General features: G+C 39.2%; 1 protein-coding gene across 1 annotated transcript; it reads right to left on the bottom strand.

Moving 5' to 3' along the window:
* Positions 1–19,497: 19,497 nt before the first annotated feature.
* Positions 19,498–23,187, bottom strand: LOC139900494 (uncharacterized). Its single transcript, XM_071883262.1, has 2 exons — positions 22,663–23,187; positions 19,498–19,506 (listed from the first exon to the last, which is right to left on the bottom strand). Exons 1-2 carry the CDS (start codon positions 23,185–23,187, stop codon positions 19,498–19,500), a joined length of 534 nt encoding a protein of 177 aa, XP_071739363.1.
* Between the last annotated feature and the right edge of the window lie 1,998 nt (positions 23,188–25,185).

The following is a 25,185-nucleotide window of genomic DNA, read 5'->3' as shown; positions in this document are numbered from 1 at the left end:
TTCCGGGAGGACCTTAAGGAAAATTTCTAACGGTTGGGACATCATCGGGTCCCTTAATTGTTGATTCAACTTTACTCACATGTGCCAGAATTGCGAGACATTTTCATCTCATTTACTTCTGGGCCTTCGAGTCATTAGTGTAACATAACAGTGTACTGATCTTCTCTCTGTACACCGTTATCATCGGTAAAAGGAATTCAAATAGTCTTCTGGTCGTATCAGCCTCGATTTTGTCGTCAGATAACCAGTCCGTTCCAACCACGAGGTCAAAACTTCCCAGTTTATTAGTTCTATAGAGTACACATTGTCTAAGGGAGGTATTGGATTCTAAATGTTGTGACAGAATTCTCTAGCGATAAAGCTTTAATCAGCATCGGTGTTGACAGTATATAAACACTATTGTTGATGAGTAAGAACAAACTCGTGACGAACTTCACTGAAGTTGACGTTGAAAGCAGGGTGAGTTATCAAACTTGTCTCACATCAGTGGGGGAGAAGAACGAAATACCCTTTACGAGGGAGGGTGTAGATACCTCTTCAAGTAAACGCGTATTGGAAAGCAAAATTGTGAAACCGCGGGTGGCTGAATGATAGCCGTTATATACGCAATTAATAAAGGATGCCAAATCATCCACCGAGTCCTATGTTTCATCCTAGTTTATTTGATGTGTACACCTATTTTTCAGTTGGCCTCATGTATATCTAGGCCAATGTATCTTATTGGGCTTATTATGTGCTTAGTTTCGGTTAATCGGCTTTTTTTGATTACGTAGAAACTTGGATTATTTTTAGGCTTTGTAATCGTAATCTAATTTCAATAATTTTTTCCATTGGTTAGTTTCTTTATTTTAGAGCTCGGGGAGTGTCTTGAGTTCTTTGTTTGGTTACCTGGGGTGGGGTATGCCCCTTCATTTATGTTTACTTCGGGGGTTCTCCTCCATCGGTCAATGTATTATTACTTACCGAAAGACTAGTTAGGTACCGTAGGTAGAGCATATTCCAACACTTCGGATAACCACTTGACATTGGCACCTTAGCCAGGTAGATCCGTCCCACTCTCCGGACCGCACCTCTACTTTTTTGGAGTCCGGGATGACTCGGATGGGTAGATAAAACAGAACCTGTTAGTTACGCTTTTATGGGCTGCCACGTATAGCTTTAGTTTATGTTGTAGCATCGGTTATTGCTCTGGTTACGAATGACCCAATCTATCTATGGCAACCACCCCTACTTTTAGTAGATGGAGATGCGCACCTAGGAAAGCGCAAAATAGACCTACGTGTCGGCCAGTGCCGGGGCAGAGATAGGGACCATGAAAGCATGGGCGAACCTTTTCGGACAATTCCTAACGCAGAAGAGGGATGCTTATAAGCTGACAGCTCAGGCATGCCTTCAATAGCGAAAGAAGTTCTTTCTGATTTGAATCAGGAAAGACAATGAATTTACGAGATCTTGATCCGTTTAGTGCCTTCACTTGTGAACAATAGGGACCCATTCTATTGATTGCTTCTCTGCCCTAGCTCTAATAAACTGGTTTTTCTTTCTTACGGAATTGGGGAAATCATTAGATTCTTCTTCCTTCTTTCGATTACATATACCGAGATAGGCTGGGAAATCCCCCTTTGATAAACAGGTGGCAACTTGATCTCTAACTAAGGACAGGAACGCCCGTGCCCAATCAAACACCACAATCATGAAAAGCACCTGAACCGAGACCTAAAGTTGAACCGCTGAAGGAACCTCTTTTCGTTGTTAAAGCAAGTACGCTTTTCAAGCTTTTTCTTTACTCTTACTAAAGCAGGCACACGCAAAACTCTCTATTTGGCTTTTCACTGAAACCAATACGTCTAAAAATAAGGTAGGTGCTTTCACGGCTCACTAAACGGGGGGATCAAAATCTTTGCACAGTAGAGGAGTCAAAAGCGGAGGACGAAGAGAATGTAGAGGACACAGCATATCCAGGGAAGGAAGATGGACTGAACTCACTCTCATTCATGGACATTGATAAGATCCATCCATTTAGCAGCACCTTTGGATGGCACAGCCTTAAAATTAATGGCGAGGTTCAAACGAGGAAAGGCTTACGGTGGATACCTAGGCACCCAGAGACGAAGAAGGGCGTAGTAAGCGACTAAATGCTTTGGGGAGTTGAAAAATAAGCATAGATCCGGAGATTCCCGATTTGGTTAACCTTTCAAACTGCTGCTGAATCCATGGGCAGGTAAGAGACAACCTGGCGAACTAAAACATCTTAGTAGCCAGAGGAAAAGAAAGCAAAAGCGATTCCCGTCAGAAGTCAAGTAGACAATTTCTACTACGGATTGCGCGGGTTGTTACAGGGAATTCATCTTCTAAAGATATATCAGAAATGAGTCGTGATGCATAATCGCTAGTAGTGAATCATAAAGGTGCTAGTAGTGATGAGTAGTATTTAGTAGTGGTGAGTAGCAATGGGTAGCATTAAGTAGTAACTGGTAATGACAAGCAGTGAGAAGTAGTGATCGGTCGAGACTAGAAGTGAAGGGCAGCGTTGAGTAGTAGTTAGCAACGATAAGTAGTAAGGAGTAGTGGTATGAGATGATGAGTATGTTCCAAGCAGTGTCTTCGTAGTGTCAAGTCGTGATCGGTGGTGACGGAAAGTATCGAGTAGTGACAAGTTGTGACGTGATTACATGATTTTTATAGGTTATAATAACAATTAATTTACATAGTGTAAATTTCTACTCATATATGAGATTACACGGTTTATGTTCTAACGGTATTTATCCAAGTAACCTACTTCACTCACTCCCAATTCCTTATTTTGCGATGTCGGAACTTCTATATGAGTTATCGTAATGTAATCCCGGTCATTACATTACGCTATCTCATATTTCCATTCGACATTATCAAGACAGCGTAGTCAACTTAATTCAATTAAGTCTCGCGTCGTGTGTACGTATGCGATTCGTGATATAGTATTTAGTCCAAGTACATATCATATGGGTATAGGGTGTATATATATATATATATATATATATATATATATATATATATATATATATATATATATATATATATATGTGTGATGTAATGTCCTACATGTGGCATACTGAAGAAAATAGTGCAAGCATGGGGTATAATATCCACTCAGGGTATACGGCTATAGACTAGACCCACTAATGCACCTACGGTTAGACACACTAATGCATCCTAGTTCCCAATAGCCAAAGCTCTGATACCAACTATAACACCCCGTCAAAATCCATTAACGGTGATGTTAACTCTGGTCCCAGTGCTTGGCTTAACTTCTATGTAACAGCAAATTTATACAGCGAAAGCAATTAATACCTGAGATAGAACATGCAAAGCGGGTCAATATAAAGTTGAGTGAATCTACAGGTTTAAGTAAATAGTTCTCGTATGTTTCATAAAACAGTTTCCAAAACTCATTTATCAAAAAAATCAGTTATCTGAATCGTTAATCAGTATTTGGTATCCGAAAATCAGTATTCAGAAATCGGTAAACATTTATCAGTATAAAACCACCAAGGTTTAATGTCAAAAGTTTGCATACAGCAAATGTCAAGTGTTAAATTATTTGTAATCAGCGACGTCAAGTTTCAACTATGTGTGACATCAAAAAGGTTTTGTTTCAAATATTTCTAGACATTACCATGTCTAGTTTCTAGTTCGTAAACCACAGGCCTAAGTAGCATAAAGCACAGTCTGAAAAACAATATTCAGTGTAATAACTCTTTCTTAACAATTATCGTAAGTTAGGCCACGAGATTTCTTTGTAAGCTTCGTAAAAGTATACATTTGTCATGAGCACTTGATTATAAGACTAACCTGCGGATAGCTCATTCGCTACGCGTCTTCCTTTTATCCTTTCTAAGCATACACCGATCAAGTGTATAAGTTACAACAGAATAAGCACCCCGTGCGTTGGGGCGAGGTTTGTCAAACCTAACGGTACCGTCCCTATAAGTCGAGCTTACTTAAAGTAATTAATAAAATCAAGCTAAGGGATTTTTTATTCGAACTCATATGTATATTCGTTTAAGTTACTCGTGGTTAATATGTAAAACAACTGTAAAAATAGTTTAAGAAACAGTTTCAAAAGCTTAATGTATCTCATCCCAAAAATGTTGATCCATACATCGGCTATCAATTGGCATCATCGGCTTGGACATCCATCCTTATCCACATTCTAGTTTTAGGTTTCGCTTTTAATCTTCATGTTTTGAATACTGTTTCTTTTAATTGTAATGAATGCCAATGTAATAAAAGCCACAAGCTTCATTTTCATAATGATACTTTAATTTCGCATCACCCACTTGATCTTATTTACACTCCTTTGATGGGTATAAATACTATGTCATTTTTATCGATCACTTCACTCGATATGTTTGGTTTTACCCTCTTAAACGCAAGTCTGATACAAAACAAGTGTTTATAAGATTTAAAGCATTAGTAGAGAAGCATTTTAATCAACCCATTAAAAGACTATATTCTGATAATGGTGGTGATTTGTAGCTTTGTCTGAGTTTCTGTCTATTAATGGAGTTTCCCAACTAACCTCTCCACCACATACACCCGAACATAATGGTGTTGCTAAACGCAAACATAGACATATAGTTGAAACTGGCTTATCTCTATTATCCCATGCACAATAACCAGTGAGTTTTTGGTCTCTTGCCCTCACCACGACATCCTATTTAATAAATCGGATTCCTACCCAAGTTCTTGACAATAAATCTCCATACCATCGATTGTTTGGTCAGCCTCCGAACTACTTAAAACTTCGGAGTTTTGGATGCCTTTGTTATCCTTGGTTACGACTTTATACTTCACACAAACTCAACTCTCGTTCCTTACCATGTATTTTCGTTGGCTACTCTTGTACACAAAGTGTGTACCGTTGTATGGATCCTACCACCCAACGAATATACACTTCAAGGAATGTCTGTTTTGTTGATGATGCATTTTCATTCTCCAACTCACGTCTCAACCTTCACCATTCACCAATCCCACTTTTGATCAATGGTGTCATGTTGATGTCCCGATTATTATAGATAAAAAACCTACTACTCCGCTCATCACCACCATTAATGACCCTCCTGTGGCTGACTTGGTAGCTGCTCAAACCGCACCAGCACCACTTAATTCAACTACGTCTGGCACACATCCGATACCAACTCCTGCAAATGCAACCACCACTGAAACCACATCCTCCATGACTACACGATCCAAAAACAACATTTTTAAACCTAATCCAAAGTATGTCTACTCTATGCTCTCATCAGTTAATCCTATCGAGCCTACCACAGTTAAACAGGTACTATCTGATCCGAACTGGACATCTGTGATGCATCGAACTTACAACTCTTCATCAGCTTGGCACGTGGGATCTTGTTCCTAAAGATTCTGCACAAAATTTTGTTAAATGCAAGGGGGTATTTCGTATCAAGTATCATTCTGATGGTTCCTTTGAACGCTATCGTGCCAAACTTGTAGCAAAAGGGTTTCAACAACGTCCAAGAGTTGATTATTCTAAGACTTTTAGTCCCGCTGTGAAGCCTACAACTATAAGCACTCTTATTAGTCTTGTAGTCACACATAATTGGTCTCTTCGACAATTGGACATTAACAATGCCTTTATCAACGTTACTTTACACGAACAGGTATATATGACTCAACCTCCAGGGTTCACTGATTCGAATTTTTCTACTTTCTCTCTTGTATAGTTATTATAGATATAGTTTCCTCGTGTAAATTATCTCTTGTATTCGTATATAATGTATCTTTACTCATTCAATAATATCACCGTTTTACATAACCCGCTATATCTTAGATAGTTGAAATTATGTGTAACTTCAACTCAAACTCTCAAGCTAGCACATTTCCTTCCTACTCAGCCATGTATTGAAGCTTTCGTGCAAACGTTGAGTGTATTGTATGCATATCATCCCACTAGATTTGTTGGCAACTATTGTAATAATATTATTAATTAAACAGGATTCTAAAGAACGAAAATGATAGCTAACGGCATATCGAAGGAATATAATCCTTACATTTGTAACAGCCATATTCCCAAAATATCCAAGAATTGTTCAAGTATTATGGTGTTTTTTTCCTGGACATCAGTTTGGGATCACCCACGAGGACAAAACTACCCACGCGTTGATCTCCCGTAGTTGCATAAGACGCCTCCAGCTACTGCCCTGGAGGAAATCCGGACCAATCCGAGGGCATGGCCAGCAAAACCTCCCATCTCCGTAGCCCCGGCACTAAGCGAAAGGGCAGTGACGGAACTTGAAGTTTACAACTAGGGGGGCCAAACACAATATTGAACATTCAAAATTTTCTAGTAAAATGCTTTACATAACAAGCGTAGTCATATACTCCGTATAAATGAAGATTTAAGTACTTACAGAATGCCTAAATCAAATTTTAATACTACACTGAATGTACATTTGTTAACAGATGCTAAGTTGAATTTTAGTTTTGGTTTTATAATACAAGCACCACAAAAAGTAAAAAGAGAAAAATGGATGAAAAATATATAAATTTTCTTTTTTGTTATGAGAGTATCAAGTACAAAACATAAGACACATACGTACATACCTGTAATTTAAATATGAATGTAATAGGTTTGGATGTTGATAGGACATGCTTTTGAGAAGAAAAACAGACAACCTTTGTATTCTAATACACTATACCTGATTCAATTACCTCCTTAACACTGTAAAAGTTATAGACATATAGTACTATCCCAAAAGTTTAGGAGGGCCATAGCCCTCTTTTGTCTACACAAAGCTCCGCCATTGCGAAAGGCAACCTTGGTGAATACTTCAGGTCAGAAATAACATTGAGTGCAATGTTACAGCTCAGCGAAGTCGAACTCTTGACCTCTCGTTAAGATAGGCAGACCACTACTAGTTGAGCTACAACTAAATGTCGTTGATTCTTCAATCTATGGGGAAAATAAATAAATGAAGTCGGTGGAGAGATTTGAAGATGGAGTCAGAAGAAGATTAGGTATATTAGGTAAAGGTGCAAAAGATTCGAGTACTCCATGCATTATTCTTTGCAATCACAATGAAGAGTATGTGTATTAGTATAAGATGGTAAAATTATTGAACTCCATGCGTTATCTTTTATGCATGAACACTGTTCATGACATATTTATTAGTATAAGATGGTAAAATTATTGAACTCCATGCGTTATCTTTTATGCATGAACACTGTTCATGACATATTTCCTTTTAGATAAGAAGATAATTCAAACTAAAAGAGTCCTAAAGAGATAAATAAGTTGAAAAAATCTAACAATAATATTCATGACCTAATATCCTAAATTGATGAACCACAAAAAACCATCACAACCCCAGAAAGAAAGAAAAAAGTAATTCAAAATAAGTAATGATTTAAAACGCTAACTCATTTAGCTGTAATCTTACTTTGCAAGAAAATAAAAACACATGTAAATAATTGATGAACGATGTACAATGAAAAGGGAGATAAATGAAGACAATATAATCGATGGACGGAGTTGTTGATTCTTCAATCGATGGGGAAAAAGAAATAGATGAAGTCGGTGGAGAAATTTGAAGATGTAGTAAGAAGAAGATTAGGTATATTAGGTAAAGGTGCAAAAAGTTCGAGTACTCCATGCATTATTAATTGTAATCAGAGTGAAAAGTAACTATATTAGTATAAGATGCAAATAACTATTGTACTCCATGCATTATCTTTTGTACATAAACATTGTTCAAGACATTTTTCCTTTTAGGTAAAGGGATAATTCGAACTAAAAAAGTCCTAAAGAGATAAATGAGTTGATAAAATCTATCAACAATTTTCATGACCTAAATACCTAAGTTGATAAACCACAAAAAAAAATTATTACAACATGAGAATATAAAAGAAAAAGTAATTCAAAATAAGTAACCCTAACGCATTCCACTGTAATCTTACTTTGAAAGAAAATAAAAACACTTGTAAGCAATTGATGAACAACGTACAATGAATAATGCATGGAGTAATTCATGGATAAAAACACTTGTAAGCAATTGATAAATGATGATAAAGTAATTCATGGATGGAGTCGTTGGTTCCAGTAGATGGGGTCGTTAATTCTTCAATCGATGGGGAAAAAGAAATAGATGAAGTCGGTGGAGAGATTTGAAGATGGAGTAAGAAGAATATTAGGTGTATTAAGTAAATGTGCAAAAGGTTCCAGTACTCCAAGCATTATTCATTATAATCTCAATGAAGTGTTATCAATCTATATTAGTATAAAATCCAAATAATTAATGTACATCATGCATTATCTTTTGCACACACACATTATTCATGACATTTTTTATGATAAGGGGATAATTCGAACTAAAAGAGCCATAAAGAGATAAATAAGTTGATAAAATTCATCAACAATTTTCATGACCTAAAATATAAAATTGATAAATCAAAAAAAATTATCACAATATTAGAATACAAAAAAGAAATCAAAAGAAGTAATGATTCAATACCCTTACTCATTATATTGTAATTGTAATCTTACTTTGAAAGAAAATAAAAATACATGTAAACACTTGATGCAGGCGTACAATGAAAACGAAAATAAATGAAGAAAAACTAATCGGTGGATGGAGTCGTGGATTCTTCAGTCGATGGGGAAAAAGAAATAGATGAAGTCGGTGGAGAAATTTGAAGATAGAGTCGGAAGAAGATCAATTAGGTATATTAGGTAAAGGTGTAAAAGATTCCCATATTCCATGCATTATTCATTGTAATCACATTGAAGAGTATCTATATTGGTATAAGATGCACATAATTATTGTAATCTATGCATATCTTTTGTATATAAACACTATTCATGGCATTTTTCCATTTTAAATAAGGGGATAATTCGAACTAGAAGAGCCCTAAAGCTATAAATAAGTTGATAACATTTATCAACAATTTTCATGACCTAAAATCCTAAGTTGATAAACCACAATAACTTATCATAACATGAAAACACACAAAAAAAAAAAAGGAAAAATAATTCGAAATAAGAAATGACTCAAAACCCTAACTCATTCAACTGTAAGATTACTTTGAAAGAAAATAAAAATACATGTAAACAATTAATGAACGACCTACAATGAACACGAAGATAATTGAAGACAAAGTAATCAGTGGATGTCATCCTAGTGGATGTCATCCTTTACTCCGGTGAATGGGGTCGTCGATTTTTCAATTGATGGAGAAAAAGAAATGGATGAAGTTGGTGGAGAGATTTGAAGATTGGGTCAGAAGATATTAGGTATATTAGGTAAAGGTGCAAAAAGTTTCAGTACTCCATGCATCATTCATGGTAATCACAATGAAGAGTATATATATTAGTATAAGATGCAAATAATTATTGTACTCCATGCATTATGTTTTGTACGTGATCAAACTAGGAAAGTCCGGTTTGAGTGCAAGTGAATTGGAAAGAGAGTTTATCCTTTGGAAAGGGTTCCTTCGGTTAAGGGGAATATGAATGTGGTGATGTTGTTTGTCTTTTGCCGAGCCTCCAAGGTAAGCTTGAAGAGAGGATTAGTGTGTGCCAGTTAATTAGCCTGAAAAATGAGGCTTATGAGCACTATTTATAGATATATATTCGGCGGTTATGCATGATAACCGCTATATTAGTGCCCACTATCAATAACTGCCACTAGAATCTTCTAATCATACCCACAACCTACTTCACGTCCTCCACGTTCCTGAAATGTAGGGACTCAGTCCAGCTCATCATTTCTAAGTCAGACGAACACGAACGGAACGGCAACGGTCCCGTCATGTTATTCGAATATAATGTTGCTAAGGGGGTTTATCGTGTTGGACGTCATGCGCTACTCGTACCGCAGCACGTGACGCAGTGTGGCGTGATGTACGTCATTAAGTCCCCCCAATTTGGTTGGGTACAAAATGTACTTGTACGTGACCAAACTAACAGTTACTTTGTTGCTAAACATGAATGACACGGCTAACATCAATACTTACGAAATGATGGTGTATGAATATTATTAAAATGGACGAGTTCCATATTATATAGTATTAAAAACCATCATGAGCGAATCTGACACAAACCATCCCATCAGCCGCCAAACGTGATATTCCCTAGATAAACGCCATCATTGTTACAGCTGTAATATTTGAAATGGTGCGAATCCAACGGTCGTGAAGCTGTGGTGAAAAACACGTGTACGTCCAGGATTAAAGCCCATCAGCGAGGCCTATCCGAAAAATTTCCTATAAATAGAGGGTTTTACCCTCCCATTTTTACTCACCTCCTGCTATTATAACTTCTCTCTCAAAGCATACTTGTGCATTTCTTATCTTATTTCCCACTTTACCTTCACGTACCGTTTCAGCTATTATCAAGGTTAGTATCATGTCTAAAGCAGAGCTTTCGAGAGAGCTGAGTAATGTCACGTCCGACTAGCTTGAGTATTTTATTGGTGAATATCCACCGCTTGCCGGATGGCATACTATGGTGGCAACGGATGAGCAGCGTGCTCACACCCCTACTGCGGACCACTTCACATTGTATATGAAGGCGATATCGGTTGGAAATCTGCGCTTACCACTATCGCCTTTCGTAGCGTCTGTTTTGGAGCACTATCATATTAGTGTCTGCCAGCTTCATCCTCACGCGTGGCAACACGTGATTATATTTGAGATGTTTTTTAGGGGGCAGAACCAGCCCACCCTACTGAACGTTTTCCGAGCGACGTTCAAGCTATCTGCTTCCGGGAAGGGTTGGTATACCTTCGAGAAGAAGTGTAATTTCACTTCAAAGAAATCTCCCTCCCTCCATGATTGGAGGGATATGTATGTATACGTTCATCAAAAAGCGCTTGGCGAAGGGCATGCCCATCTGGTTTCGTGGCACTTCAGCCGTTCACCCGATCTTTCAAAGACACTGGACTTGACTCTGGAGGAGCGTGAGCTTTTCAACTTCTGTAAGGACGCTGAACTTGATATGCGTCCTTACACCGTGGTGATGCTGAAGCTGGGTAACGTTCAATGTTACTGGTCTTGGGAAAACAAGGTGCCAATGATTCTTCATAACGGAATGGGTATGCTCTTCGTGCCGTAGCGTTCTTTGTAAGTTCTTCTCCCTTTGTCAATATATTAATATATTTTCTCATTGTTTGCAGAGATGGATTTCGGTCAAGCCATTCGCCGGCCCACGCTTGAGGGATTGAAGTTTAAGAAGGTCAACAAGTCCAAGCTTCCTGAGGGCGATCCCCGTAGGGAAGGGGAGCTGGCTGTTGAATCTTCAACAAACGCCGCCACCGAGACTGGTGGTGCGTCACAGACACAGACCGCCACACCAATCACCAATCCGGAGCGATTATCTGTTGCTCCCCGGAGCTGTCAGTGGGGCAAAAATGCTACAGCCCGGCCACATTTCTGGTGACTCCTGGTGGCCACAAGAAGCCGATAAGCGCCAGGGAGATTTCCGAGAGAAACCTTGAAAGTTTTCAAAACGAGCCCAGCCAGGGTGGGTATTATTTCATTCCTGATAATAATGTAAATACGTCACCCGGATCACAATGGCGGAAACTAATAAAAGTTATTGTTTCAGGGCATCAGACCAACCCACCGAAAATCAACATTGAGGACATCTCCTATATCCAACAAAAAGAAAAAACCGTAACGCTGTCCAGTTCCGGCACTGGTTCCGAACGTCACCACAGCGGCTCACTGGAGATTCCTCATTCCCCTGGGTTTGGAAAACAACCTACTTTTTCTCATTCCCCTGGGACGTGTCCCATGGTGACGCATACACCCAGTTTGAGTATCTTCAAAGGATTTGCCCTTCTGCTCTAGTTGATGAACTAAAGAAGATACCGGACAATGCTGCGCGTCGTGCGCGTATACAGCATATTCATCAGGGTCTAGCATTGACCCGTGATGAGATTGTTCGTTCGAACAACATAGAGCAGCGTTGCCGGAAGGCTGAGGCTATGGTGAAGGAGGTTGGTGCCGAGGCAAAAGCTTTGAGGGAGGAGATGGAAGGCCACAGGAAGGCTGTTATGGAAGCGGAGCACGAGAAGCTCTTAGCACTAAAAGAGGCACAGCGGGCTGCCAAGAATTTGGCAACCGTTGTTGACAAGGAAAAACAGGCTCTGATGGATTTGGTTGTGGCTCAAAAGGAGCTATCTGAGGAGAAAGTGGGCAAGGAGCTTCTTGCTATACAAGTTTAAGAGTTAACCGTTGCCCATAAGAAGGCAACGGACGACTTTCAACAGCTGTGTTCTATGATCCCCACATCTTCACTAACGCCATCACGTCACCCCACGTCATGGGGCCATTTGGTAGGATGCTTGACGCTGCCAAAGGTGTAGGGCACTTGGAAGCCTACACCGTGATAAACGAGAGCAATCCGCTTCCAGACTCTGTACTCGAAACGGTACAGCAGCAGGTAGACCCGGATGCGTACGATAAGTACGATGCGGCTATCACAGAGGTGAAGGAAATTAAATTTCCTTTCATCGAGGCAATAGGGAGCCAGCCGGGGCTGACAGTGGCGAAGATCGGAGGAATGCTTCCTAAGTATATTAGGATATTTTGTAATGCCACTGATTGTAATTAAACAATATTATGTTATAATGAAAATATGTTTCTCTATCTAATGTGTATGAATTACATTTGCAATGTGTATAATTTGTTTATTCGGGTAACACGCTGTCATCGTCACGGTAGCGTGGCATTTCAAGGTTATACTTGATAAATTTGTCATGACTTTGCATGTATCTAGACCATGACGGGATCAACACGACGGGTACAGAACTCGAAGGCATCTCGTTACGTTGTCACTTCGTGTACGTCTCAACGCGAAGCGCCGTTCATGCCGTTCAAAAGCTAGAATATTCTTTGTTCAAGGCATGTGTAACATATGAATGGACTTACATTTACATTTTTACAAAAACACCGAAGTGATGCCATAAACAGTTACATAACGCATTTAGATAAACTGGAAAATGCATTTAATTCAAAATGAAATTCAACCAATCCATGGCGCGTTGCGCTTACGTATTTGTGGTGATCAGTCACAAACTAAAAAACACTGAAAATGAAAAATTTAAAAGTGCCAAATATTCTAGACATAGAATTTCTTGAGATTGGTTGCGTGCCAAGTGCGTGGCACGAATTTGCCATTGTGCGTCTTCAAATTGTACTCTCCGTTACCCAAAGCGTCAACAACCACATACAGACCCTCCCAGTTGGGTCCCAATTTACCAGTATCCTCGACCCGGCTAGCATTGTTGTTGCGCCACACGTAATCTCCGGGACGGAAGCTACATTCCTTCAGGCGTTGATTGTAGTACGTTGAAATTTTCTGTTAGTTAGATGCTTCTTTGATGGCAGCGATTTCATGCCTTTCTTCCAAAAGGTCCAAATTCTCCTTCAAGTTTATGACGTTAGATTCATCGTTGAATTCCAAGACGCGCTGGGTGGGAACGGCGAAATCTGCTGGTATTACCGCCTCGGAACCATAAACCAGGATGAAAGGCGTTTATCGGTTACTGCCCTTGGGCGTGGTTCGGAATGCCCACAAGACTTGTGGGAACTCATCGGCCTAACCTTTCCTATCCGTGTCCAACCTTGCCCTAATCCCTGCAACGATGTCTCTGTTGGTACGTTCAACTTGCCCATTTGCTTGCGGATAGGCAACGGAACTAAAAGTTTGTTTAATATTCAGCCCGTCACACCAAGAGCGGAATGGGTCATGAGCAAACTGCTTGCCATTGTCACTTACAATTTCATGCGGTACCCCGAAACGGCATACTATTTCCTCCCAGACAAAATTCACAATTTTTTTTCCCGTTATGCTCTTCAATGGTTTGGCTTCAACCCACTTAGTAAAGAAATCAATTGCAACAACCAAGTGTTTTCCATCCGGGAACGGACCTACCAAATCGATTGCCCATTTGTAGAAGGGCCAAGCTGACGTGACGGGTATCAACTCGTGTGGCGGCATGCGAATTTGTGGAGCATGACGTTGGCAAGAAGCGCATGCTTTAATAATCCCTTCAGTGTCACGGTACATCGACGACCAAAAGTATCCCAACCGCATTATCATTCCAACAATAGTTCTAAACCCTGCATGCATACCACAAGTCCCCTCATGTACTTCTCTTATGATCGTCTCCGCCTCGTTTGGACCAACGCACCGCAATAGCGGTTCGGTAAAAGATTTTTTAAACAACACACCGTCCTTTAGCGTGTATGAGGGTGCTTTCATTCGAATTTTCCTTGCCGCTACCCTATCGACAGATAGCGTACCGTGCTTGAGATACATAATGATTGGACTCATCCAAGTATCGACCTCCTCCACCGGAGCAACTTCCTGTAACACGTTATGTAGCCAGAAAAATTAGTATGTCAGGTTGCGTTGTGTTTAAGAATGAATATGCGTATAGCGTATATGTTATCGAAGCGTGTGATGCCCTGTCCAAAACCTCTATGCTACGGATCATCAACAACAGGTCCATTACACGGTATAACACTATATGCTATTTTAAAACAAGGTTTTGCATTCATAAAAAAGACAATGTTTTTCCAATGACAAATGTTATACAAAAACAACATGCTTCTATGGATAGAAAGCATTAACAATAGTACGTGACACTTAGGTCATTACAAAATCATAGTTCAAATATAACATAAGTAGTGGATGCAAAATAAAAAGTCCATGATTAGGAGACATCTCTAACAATGCAGAGTACAGCAGATGCATAATCGTCTTAGTTACCTGAGAATAAAACATGCTAAAAAAGGTCAACATGAATGTTGGTGAGCTATAGTTTTATTGTAGACAATAAAATAATGTAGACCACGAAATTTTTGTATTCAAAACAGTATGAAAAGTATATGCTTAACCGTGGGCGCTTGGTAACTAACTTAACAAAGAAATATGTGTATCACCCCCTAAAAGTACACTTGGCGAGTGCATTAAAATAGATGAAGTATTAAACACCCATTGAATGCTAGCGCGACTAGCCCGAGTGGGGATGTCAAACCCTATGGATCCATATCTAAGATTCGCGTCTACCGGTTCATAAACCAATAGTTAAACGTTACCGAGCTAAGGGGAAAATTTGTGCCGTTATGTCACCCACACATATATAAAATTGAAGTACTCGTGTCTAGTATGTAAAACATAAAAAGCACATGTATTCTAAGTCCCAAAAATAGTTAAAGTAAAAAGGGAGCTATAATCACAGTGGATGTACGGTAAAGTCGATACGAAAGTGTAAGAAAGTAGTAAGTCGGTCCAAAAGGTCCTCAACCTATGTCAATTGTTACTAAGTCAATAAGTTGTCCCAAATTTTTTTTAAAGTAAGTAAGTTAAGTCTTAAGTATCATCATTATCATCATATGTAAAAGATAAAGTAAGTTTTCAATAAGAATAAGGGTCGAAACGAAGAGCTGAATTCGAACAGCCGCTACAACCTCTAAACAAACTGAAACGACGCGCGGCTAGTAGCCAAGGCTCCGTTTGTGAGTCCTCTGACCGCTGTCCGAAGCTCGGATCCTAACTCGAGGTCAGAAAATTTAGCACGTCATTACGAAGGCGTAGTGAACTTCGGAAGGCTATAAATCCTAAACCGTATATCGGATTTAGGCGTAGCCATTGTGGGGCACATTAAGGCTAACTCTAAGAATCTCCGATCATAACCATCAAGGTCAGTTCCTGAGACCTTCAACTCCCAAAATTCCGTCTCCATCTTCTGAATTTCGGTCCTTGGGCAGTATTCCTCTATCAATGCCCTCTTGAACTCTTCCCATGGTGTTGCATATGCTTCATCAATTCCCTGAGCCTGGGCGAACGTGTTCTACCATGTCAAAGAGCCATCCGACAGCGTGCAGGATGCGTACTTAGTCCTGTTAGCGTCAGAGCAGTTGCTAACCCGAAATACCGATTCTAACTTTTCAAACCATCTTGTTAACCCAACTGGTCCTTCCGTTCCACTGAAAGTCTGTGGCTTGCAACTCATAAATTCTTTGTAAGTGCACCCATTCTGAAGATTTTGGTTAGCCATCGGAGCTTGTGGAGGGGTGACATTCGCCATAGCTACGGTCACTCGAGTAGCCACCATTTCCTCAATTTGTGCTGCAGTGGGTATTCCTCTTCGACCTCTCCCTGCTGCCATTAATCTTCTAAACCAAAAATTTTGACTTAACTCAAAATCCATTATTCAATAATTAATAATGTCATAGTATATGGTAATCAATTATTCAATCAACACAATACTTGTTAACTAAGTATGGCAAACTAGTCACATATATCATGAAACCATCATACAATAACTTAAAGAAAATGTCGTACAATTAATCAAACAACATTAGGTTCCATACATAATAAGAAAAAGTCACATACAACTCCATAAGTTTCCGTACAATACTCGAATGAAATCATGAAACTACTAATGGAAATACAAAATGAAATCTAGTACATAAGTCCTATGGAGATGGAGGATAAATGACGTCCATCAGGTGGGACACCTGGTCCTCAAGCTCAGTCACCCGGGCATGTAGGGCACGCACTTCCCGCATCAGCTCCTCGATGGTGGGAGGTGCCGGTGGGGCAGGTGGTGCAGGTGGTGCAGGCGATGCAGGTATCGCACTAGAAGTAGATGGCGCATTACGGGAGACCTTACGCACAAATGGGTTAGGAGGTATCGGCACAACCCGCTTACGAGCGGTGATCCTAACCAACTGTCCCTGCGCGTTCACGAACGGCTTGCCCCCATTTACCCCGGGAATGACGGTACCGTCGTAGTGGTAACGCTTCTTCGGCGGGGTAGAGGGTGGCGGTACAGGGTCCTCCTCAGAATCCTCCTCGGGATCCTCCTCACTTGTAACACCCCACTTTCGTAACCGAAAATGGATGTCACGTTAACGATAATCAATAACATTAAAATTCATTTATTTCAAGTATCTAATAAGAAACGATAAATTAATTGTCTTCAAATGAACCAAACTGAAAGTGCGTAACAAAATTTATATAATAACGAAAATAATAATGAAATGATTCTTGAACAAACTTTTCCGGCCTCGTCAATTTCCTTATAGCTCTGTTCCTTGCGATCCTTGAATACCTGCCGCATGGAAAGAAAATGCGGCTGAGCGAAAGGCCCAGTGCGCGGATACTTATAAAAGAAAATATATATGTTTTGTAAAATACTTTTTAAGTAACGAAAATGAAAGCTGTCGATGAACTGAACAAGAACAAATATCTATCAATGAGATTCAAACGAATCTAGAGTCAATGGGATTCTTACAAATCCAGAGTCAATGGGATCCATACGAATCCAGAATCAGTGGGGTACGACAATCCGAGCTCAATACAATACAATACAATACAATACAATACAATACAATACAATACAATACAATACAATACAATACAATACAATACAATACAATACAATGAGTACATGGACTGCAGATCCAAGTGTACCAAACAATGGTGAAGAAGGCGTTGGGCACTACACCTTCATTCACAACAATACGATCTAATACAATAACTATGGTTAACCAATACGCCTCCTAAAAATCCCATCACACCACAATGAGGAGACGCTAAAACAAATCACACCGTTACGGAAGTGTCACGCCACTGGTGCCACAATGACATGCCTATGGTACCTCCATAGGTAGTTATGCTCGCATACCCAGAATAGAATAAATAACGCTAAACAAATAAATAGTAACAATAAAGGTAACAAAACAAAGTCAACGATCAAAGGCCAAGAAACAAATGCAACGAAAGTCGATATAATCAATAGGAGGTCAATAACGTACAGAGTTCGATTTTTATGACGATAACAATAACTTAGCAAAACAATATTTTATTAGCGTTAGAAAACCATAGTAATTTTAGATCTAGTAATTGTTTTACTCCGTACAAAGCATTATATGAAACAAAGATTTAGTAAAAGACCAAATATTTATACCAATTAATCTCCAGTAGACAACATGAACTTTCAATATGGGTACCAAACGAGATGAACTAATTTATTTTTATATTTTTAGTAACCAGTTATAGACATCTGTACCAAAACTATGTGAACTAATAAATTTTAGTAAACAAATTATATGTTGTTACTAACAACCATGAACTAAAATTATTTTACTACGAAAAGGAAAATGTAAGAGATCCGTACAAATTAATGTTAATATACGCATAGAAATATGTACAAAAATATGAATCATAATAGTTTTATAAAAATAGAATCCGTACCTCAAAATGCAAGATGCCTACTTATTGTTGATCTCCTATTATCAATATCTCAGAACAGAGCTTTCAAAAATATATTTTCGGTAGGTTCTATATGTGGTGTGGTTTATATATATATATATATATATATATATATATATATATATATATATATATATATATATATATATATATATATATATATATATACTCATAATATACTCTATAGTATTTTATTATCCTACAGAAACTTGACTAATTATATGACTAGATTGATAAGATTATGATGTGTATCCCACTTCAATTATACCTTTTAAATTAAATAATGATAATAATAATAATAATGACTCTCTTAAAAATTTCAGAAAGTTTCGGAGGGTACTAGCTAATGAGTTTTACAATATTATTAATTTATTATTATTATTATGATTATTATTAATTTAGTTATTATTATTTGTTTGTTATTGACTAGTTGATAAGAATGTTAGGTGTAAAGGTTTGATCTACACATTTTTAATTTTATTCTATTAGCAAATTGATAATGCGGTCTAATAATGTGAGCTGTAAAGGATCAAATTCTAATTTAATTTCTCAACTAGTCCAAACTTTACAGAATTATGATTCCAATACTATTATTCATACTATTATTCATCACTTAAACTTTTAAATATAATAAACAAATTAACTATTAACTATTTAAATTTCCAGGTATTACATCACTGGTCTCGTCTGATGATGAACTGTCTGAGTCGACTGAGGGTGGTGCAGGTACATCAAGTGTGGGAGAATATGTCTGGCCGGTGGTCATGATCCGATGTCTGCCAGGTGGAATCGACACAACCCGCTCGTCGGCGGTGTATCTGACCCAGTGTCCACATTCGTTAAGAAATGGACGGACCCCGTTTATCCCAGGGATCACGGTACCATCGAAATGATACTGTGGCTCCGGGAAACTAGGGCTGGGTGGAGCTGGGATCTCCTCGGGATCCTCATCACTGTCAGAGATGACCATCAAGTCAGGTGAGTGACTACTAGCCCTAGAAGACGAGTCATCAGAGTTGTCGGAGGGTAGTGGTGACGGAATAGATGAGTCAACAACAATCGGCGAAGTAGTAGACGAGTCCGAATCACTCTCCTAGTCAATAATCATAGGTGGTATGTCCGACATCTGAACAAGGAAAAATAAATTTTTCCATGTCAGTAAGACATATAACAAGCATGTAATCAGGTATAACAACAGCAGCCTAGATCATCTACAGCAGTACATAGCATGGCAATAACAGTAACATACAGCAATATCATGCAATCAAAAGCAGATAGTAGTAGCATACAGTAGTGGGAATAAACAGTAGCATGCGGCCATAACATATAGTAGTAGTAGTAAGCAGTAGCATGCAGTAGTGCCGCAGAATCAAGTAAACGGTCAAGTTGTAGATTAGTCCTATTAGTGAATCCTAATCGACTCGGTCAAGACACACTAATGCAGACTCATTCCCTACAACCAATGCTCTGATACCAAATGTGATGCCCCGTCCAAAGCCTCTATGATACGGATCATCAGCAACAGGTCCATTACACGGTATAACACTATACGCTATTTTAAAACAAGGTTTTGCATTCATAAAAAAGACAATGTTTTTCCAACGACAAATGTTTTACAAAAGCAACGTGATTCTACGGATAGAAAGCATTAACAATAGTACGTGACACTTAGGTCATTACAAAACCATAGTTCGAATATAACATAAGTAGTGAATGCAAAATAAAATGTCCATGATTAGGAGACATCTCTAACAATGCAGAGTACAACGGATGCATAATCGTCTTAGTCACCTGAGAATAAAACATGCTAAAAAAGGTCAACACAAATGTTGGTGAGCTATAGTTTTATTGTAGAGAATAAAATAATGTAGACCACGAGATTTTTGTATTCAAAACAGTATGAAAAGTATATGCTTAACCGTGGGCGCTTGGTAACTAACTTAACAAAGAAATATATGTATCACCCCTAAAAGTACACTTGGCGAGTGCGTTAAAATAGACGAAGTATTAAACACCCGTTAAATGCTAGCGCGACTAGTCCGAGTGGGGATGTCAAACCCTATGGATCCATATCTAAGATTCACGTCTATCGGTTCATAAACCAATAGTTAAACGTTACCGAGCTAAGGGGAAATTTTGTGCCATTATATCACCCACATATATATAAAGTTGAAGTACTCGTGTCTAGTATGTAAAACATAAAAAGCGCATGTATTCTCAGTCCTAAAAATAGTTAAAGTAAAAAGGGAGCTATAACTCACAGTGGATGTACGGTAAAGTCGATACGAAAGTGTAAGCAAGTAGTAAGTCGGTCCAAAAGATCCTCAACCTAAGTCAATGGTTACTAAGTTAGTAAGTTGTCCCAAAAAAGTTTTAAAGTAAGTAAGTTAAGTCTTAAGTATCATCATTATCATCATATGTAAAAGATAAAGTAAGTTTTCAACAAGAATAGAGGTCGAAACGAAGAGCTGAATTCGAACAACCGCTACAACCTCTACACAAACTGAAACGACGCGCGGCCAGTGGCCAAGGCTCTGTTTGTGAGTCCTCTGACCGCTGTCCGAAGCTCGGATCCTAACTCGATGTCGTTTGACCACGTCGTTACGAAGGCGTAGTGAACTTCGGAAGGCTATAAATCCTAAACCGTATATCGGATTTAGGTGAGTCTTAAACGAAAAGTCATCTACACATCCTGAACTTTCTGGAAATCAGCTTTCTAGAAGCTCCAGGAGTTAGATCAGACCCTGAAAAATAGATTCTAGTGCTCCGGTGGGTTTCTTGGTGTTCGATGCTTATCACGGTTCTCGTCCTTGATGCGTATAAGCCCCAAGTGTACAACCCTTGATGTTTTAGCATCATTTTGACCAAGTTTTAACCATCAACACACAATGTCAAGACTAAGAAAAGAAGTACAACTCATTTAAGAGTTTTAGAAGGATGATGAACCAAAGTTATATCAAGTTCTTAGTTTCGACACAAGTATAAGTTTTATTTGAAATTTTAAGCTATAAACTTGGATTCAAACCAAACAAGCAAGACCTTAAGTTATAGAACTTAGATTTTAGCTAAATATTGAACACCTTAGACTAGAAAGTCTAGATCTTGTGTTCTAGGTGAAACCCTAAGTTATAGAACTTAGACTTTCAACTTTTACAAAACCTTAAGTTATAAAACTTAGATTCTTACAATGTAGAATGAATATAAGCTAGTGAGCTTTTGTTATAACAAGTTGGATGACTATAAGTTACATAACTTAGATCAAACAAAATGATGAAACCCTAAGCTAGGAAGCTTGGATCTCTTAACAATACTTATGAGACTTCAAGCTAGAAAGCTTGTATCCTTGTTTAATGAAAACTCAAGTTACAAAATTGAAGTAAAACAACTTAAAGAAGATCATAAGTTAATAAACTTGATCTTTTAACAACTTTTTGTAGAAACCTCAAGCTACAAAGCTTGGATTCCTTGTTCTTGCATGTTCCTCAAACCAAAGCTTGAAGTTACAAGATGTATGAAGATTTAAGTTACAAAACTTGAATCTTTGAATAATGATGATGATTTCGGTTAAGGAAAGAAAAAGAAGAAAGAAATTCAAGAAAACTTACTTGTTTTCTTAAGTTTTTAGAGTGAGAAAACTAGAGTGAGAAACTAGATAGAATTGTGTGAGTTATGATTTGAAAATGGGAATGAAGTTTGGAAATTAAAGATGGTGGTGAGGAGGATAGGTCGACGGTTCAAGGGGTGGGGGGACCATCTTGGCTTGACATGGTGTGTGGTACAAAGGTGATGTATACATGTTGGCTAGCATGTTGCATGAGGTTAAAACATGTAAGGAAGGTACATAAGCATGCATGAAGTTTGTCTTATTTCTTAATGGACTTTGTCTTATGTCTTAATGGGTTCATAAGTCCATTAAGATGGGCTAACTTACTAGTCCATTAGCTAGAGTAGGGTGGGCCTTGGTGATCTTAGTCCATTAAGGTGATAAGTCCATGTAATACTAACTAGTGTGCATTAATAAAACACTAAGCGTAATTAAGAAATCAACGAAGTTCACAATTGTCATTAAGAAGTACAATTAAGATTAAGTAGTCATAATACTCCAATTATGACCCAAGTTTAACGTGTACCAAGTACGTATCTCGTTCTGAACGACTAGTGACACTAACGGTTGTAAATGCATTCGAGGATCAAGTTAATTAATTAAGCACTTAATAACACGTTGTAAGGTATTAACAAGAGTAATTAGCATGGATAATGACTCCAGAATATTATCTAGTTCAGTACGTACATATACGCAGATTCTTGAAAGTATTAAGTATAAATATAAGTCGAAAAAGTCGGGTCGTTACAAAGCGCCTCGATACCTGTACCACGTCAGTGGATTTTTGATTCAGGACTTCCACCCAAACGTCCTTGGCGAAGTGGTTGAACACGCTCGTGGCGAGTTTACTTAGCGCGTCAGCCTTCCTGTTCATGGACCGCGACACTTGAGTGATTGAGAAACGTTCGAATTTGTTGGCCACGTCCTCCGCCAATTTGAGATATTTATGCATAGCTGGATCCCTAGCCTCAAACGTCCCGTTCATTTGATTCGATACAAGCTGAGAATCAACCGAGATTTTGAGGGCTTTAATATCCATCTTTTCAGCAATTCTTAAGCCTGATAGAAGTGCCTCATATTCAGCCTCATTTTTGGAGGCGGGGAACGCAAAACGCAATGCGTAAGTGTGTTCCTCCCCTTCTGGACTTATTGAGATTAATCCTGTGCCTGCGCCGTCAGTACTTGATGCTCCGTCAGTGAATAGTTCCCACGTGATGATATTAAGCACTTCTTCAATGACAGTTGTTGATTGCGTAGCACCAATAAATTTGACCATAAAGTCTGCCATTGTCTGACCTTTAACTGTGGTATGGGGGCGTAATTAATTTCATGTTCGCCAAGTTCGATTGCCAACTTAGCTAGCCTGCTAGAGACCTCCGGTTTTTTTAGCACATGCAAGTAAAAGTTGTTAGTAAAATTCTTCCCGTGTCCTGGCTGTTACCGTCATGTCGTACCTGCTTGATTGGCGAATCTGTTAGCACCAGCATCAGGTGTGCCTGGAAGTACCGTCTTAACCGCCTCGCGGTATGAACTAATGCAAAAATGAGTTTCTCAATCGGCCTGTAGTTGACTTCGCTGTTTTGCAGCACTTTGCTGACAAAATAAACAGGCATCTACGTGCTGCCTCTCTCCGCGATGAGCACCGATTTGACCGCTTCGGTACCCGCCGCTAGGTAAACTGTCAAAGTTTCTCCTAAAAACTTGAAGCGTTAGTGTCAAAATATTCTTTACAATGGAACTTGAAAAAAGTGAGTTGGAACGGCTACTTTACCCGGCACTGGAGCGGTAAGCGTCGGCAACGTTCTGATTAGTGCCTTCATTTCTTGAAATGCCTGTTCCACTTTGGGTGTCCAATTGAAGTTACGGCCAACGCTTTCTTTCAACACCTTGAAGAACGGTAACGACCTTTTCGCTGCTTTGGACAGGAACCTGGACAATGTCGCATGCTTGCCGTTCAGGCTCTGCACCTCTTTCTTCGTTCTTGGTGCGATCATTTCGTCAACGGCTTGGATTTTCTTGGGGTTTACTCTAATGCCACGCGTCGTGACAACGTGTCCCAAGAATTTCCCTTCATCAAATCCAAAACTACACTTCTCGGGATTTAGCTTCATGTTGATTTTCCTCAAAGAGTCGAACGTCTCCTGGATGTCTTTCAAAAGGTCCGCTTCGGTGTGACTCTTGATCACAATGTCGTCAACGTATGCTTCGACGTTTTGACCGATTTGTCCTCTAAATGCGGCTTCTATCACCCGTTGATACGTCGCGCCTGCGTTTTTCAACCCAAAAGGCATCTTCTTGTAGCAGAAAAATACCTTGATCTGTGTGGAATGCCGTTTTATCCTCATCGTGCTCCGCCATCTGGATTTGATGATAACCCTTATGCGCATCGAGGAAACATTTGAAGTGAAACCCTGCCAACAATTCAACCTTCCAATCAATTTCCGGCAACGGATAATTGTCCTTAGGACAAGCTTTGTTGATATCTTTGAAGTCTACACACATTCTCCAGAGCCGTTCGCCTTTTTGACCAGTACCGGGCTGGCAACCCACGTCTGATACTTGACTTCCCTTAGTATGTTAGCTTGTACTAGTTTTTCTACCTCGTTTTTTAGAAAAACGCTACGTTCCGGAGCCATGCCTCGTTTCTTCTGCCGCACTGGGGTCAGGCTGGGGTTGGCATTTAGTTGGTGCTCTGCAACGCTACGCGGGACCCCTGTCATGTCTGATTCCTGCCACGCGAACATGTCGGCGTTGTTTTCTAGAAGTTCACATAACGCGCTTTTCGTTTCATTAGATAACGTGTTCGCAATCTGTATAACTTTTTTCGAAAAAGAGTGGTTGATAACAATGTTTCCTCCCTTTTCAACGGGCGCTGTCGCTGTTGTGATGAATCAACTTGACCTACCATCGGTATACGGTCCGAGAAAACAGTTGCAACGCCAAGCGGTGTTGGGAACTTCATCATTCCATGTACAGTGGATACAATCGCACCAAACTTACAGAGTGCCTACCGTCCCATAATGATGTTGTATTTTGACTGACTTCTAACCACCACAAAGTTTAGGGCCACTGTTCGACGCTTTTCATTTTCCTCCATCGTGACGTCAATGCTTACCCGGCCGAGCGGCCAAGTGGTTTCACCTGTGAATCCCGCGATGGGATGCAGTGGCCACTTCAGCCTATCCTGCACGTCTTGGGGCAATTGTAGGAAACAATGTTCGTATAATACGTCAACTGCGCTACCTGTATCGACATAAATTCTAGAAACCTTGCATCGTCCTACTGT

The sequence above is a fragment of the Rutidosis leptorrhynchoides genome, chromosome 3 (assembly GCF_046630445.1).
Source record: "Rutidosis leptorrhynchoides isolate AG116_Rl617_1_P2 chromosome 3, CSIRO_AGI_Rlap_v1, whole genome shotgun sequence".
NCBI lineage: Eukaryota > Viridiplantae > Streptophyta > Magnoliopsida > Asterales > Asteraceae > Rutidosis > Rutidosis leptorrhynchoides.
The sequence above is the reverse complement of the archived record's forward strand: the minus strand, read 5'-3'. Positions and strand labels throughout refer to the sequence as shown.

Excerpts from the sequence above, each read along its gene's own strand:
- LOC139900494 (XM_071883262.1), bottom strand. The coding sequence starts at position 23,187 with ATGGCAGACTTTATGGTCAAATTTATTGGTGCTACGCAATCAACAACT.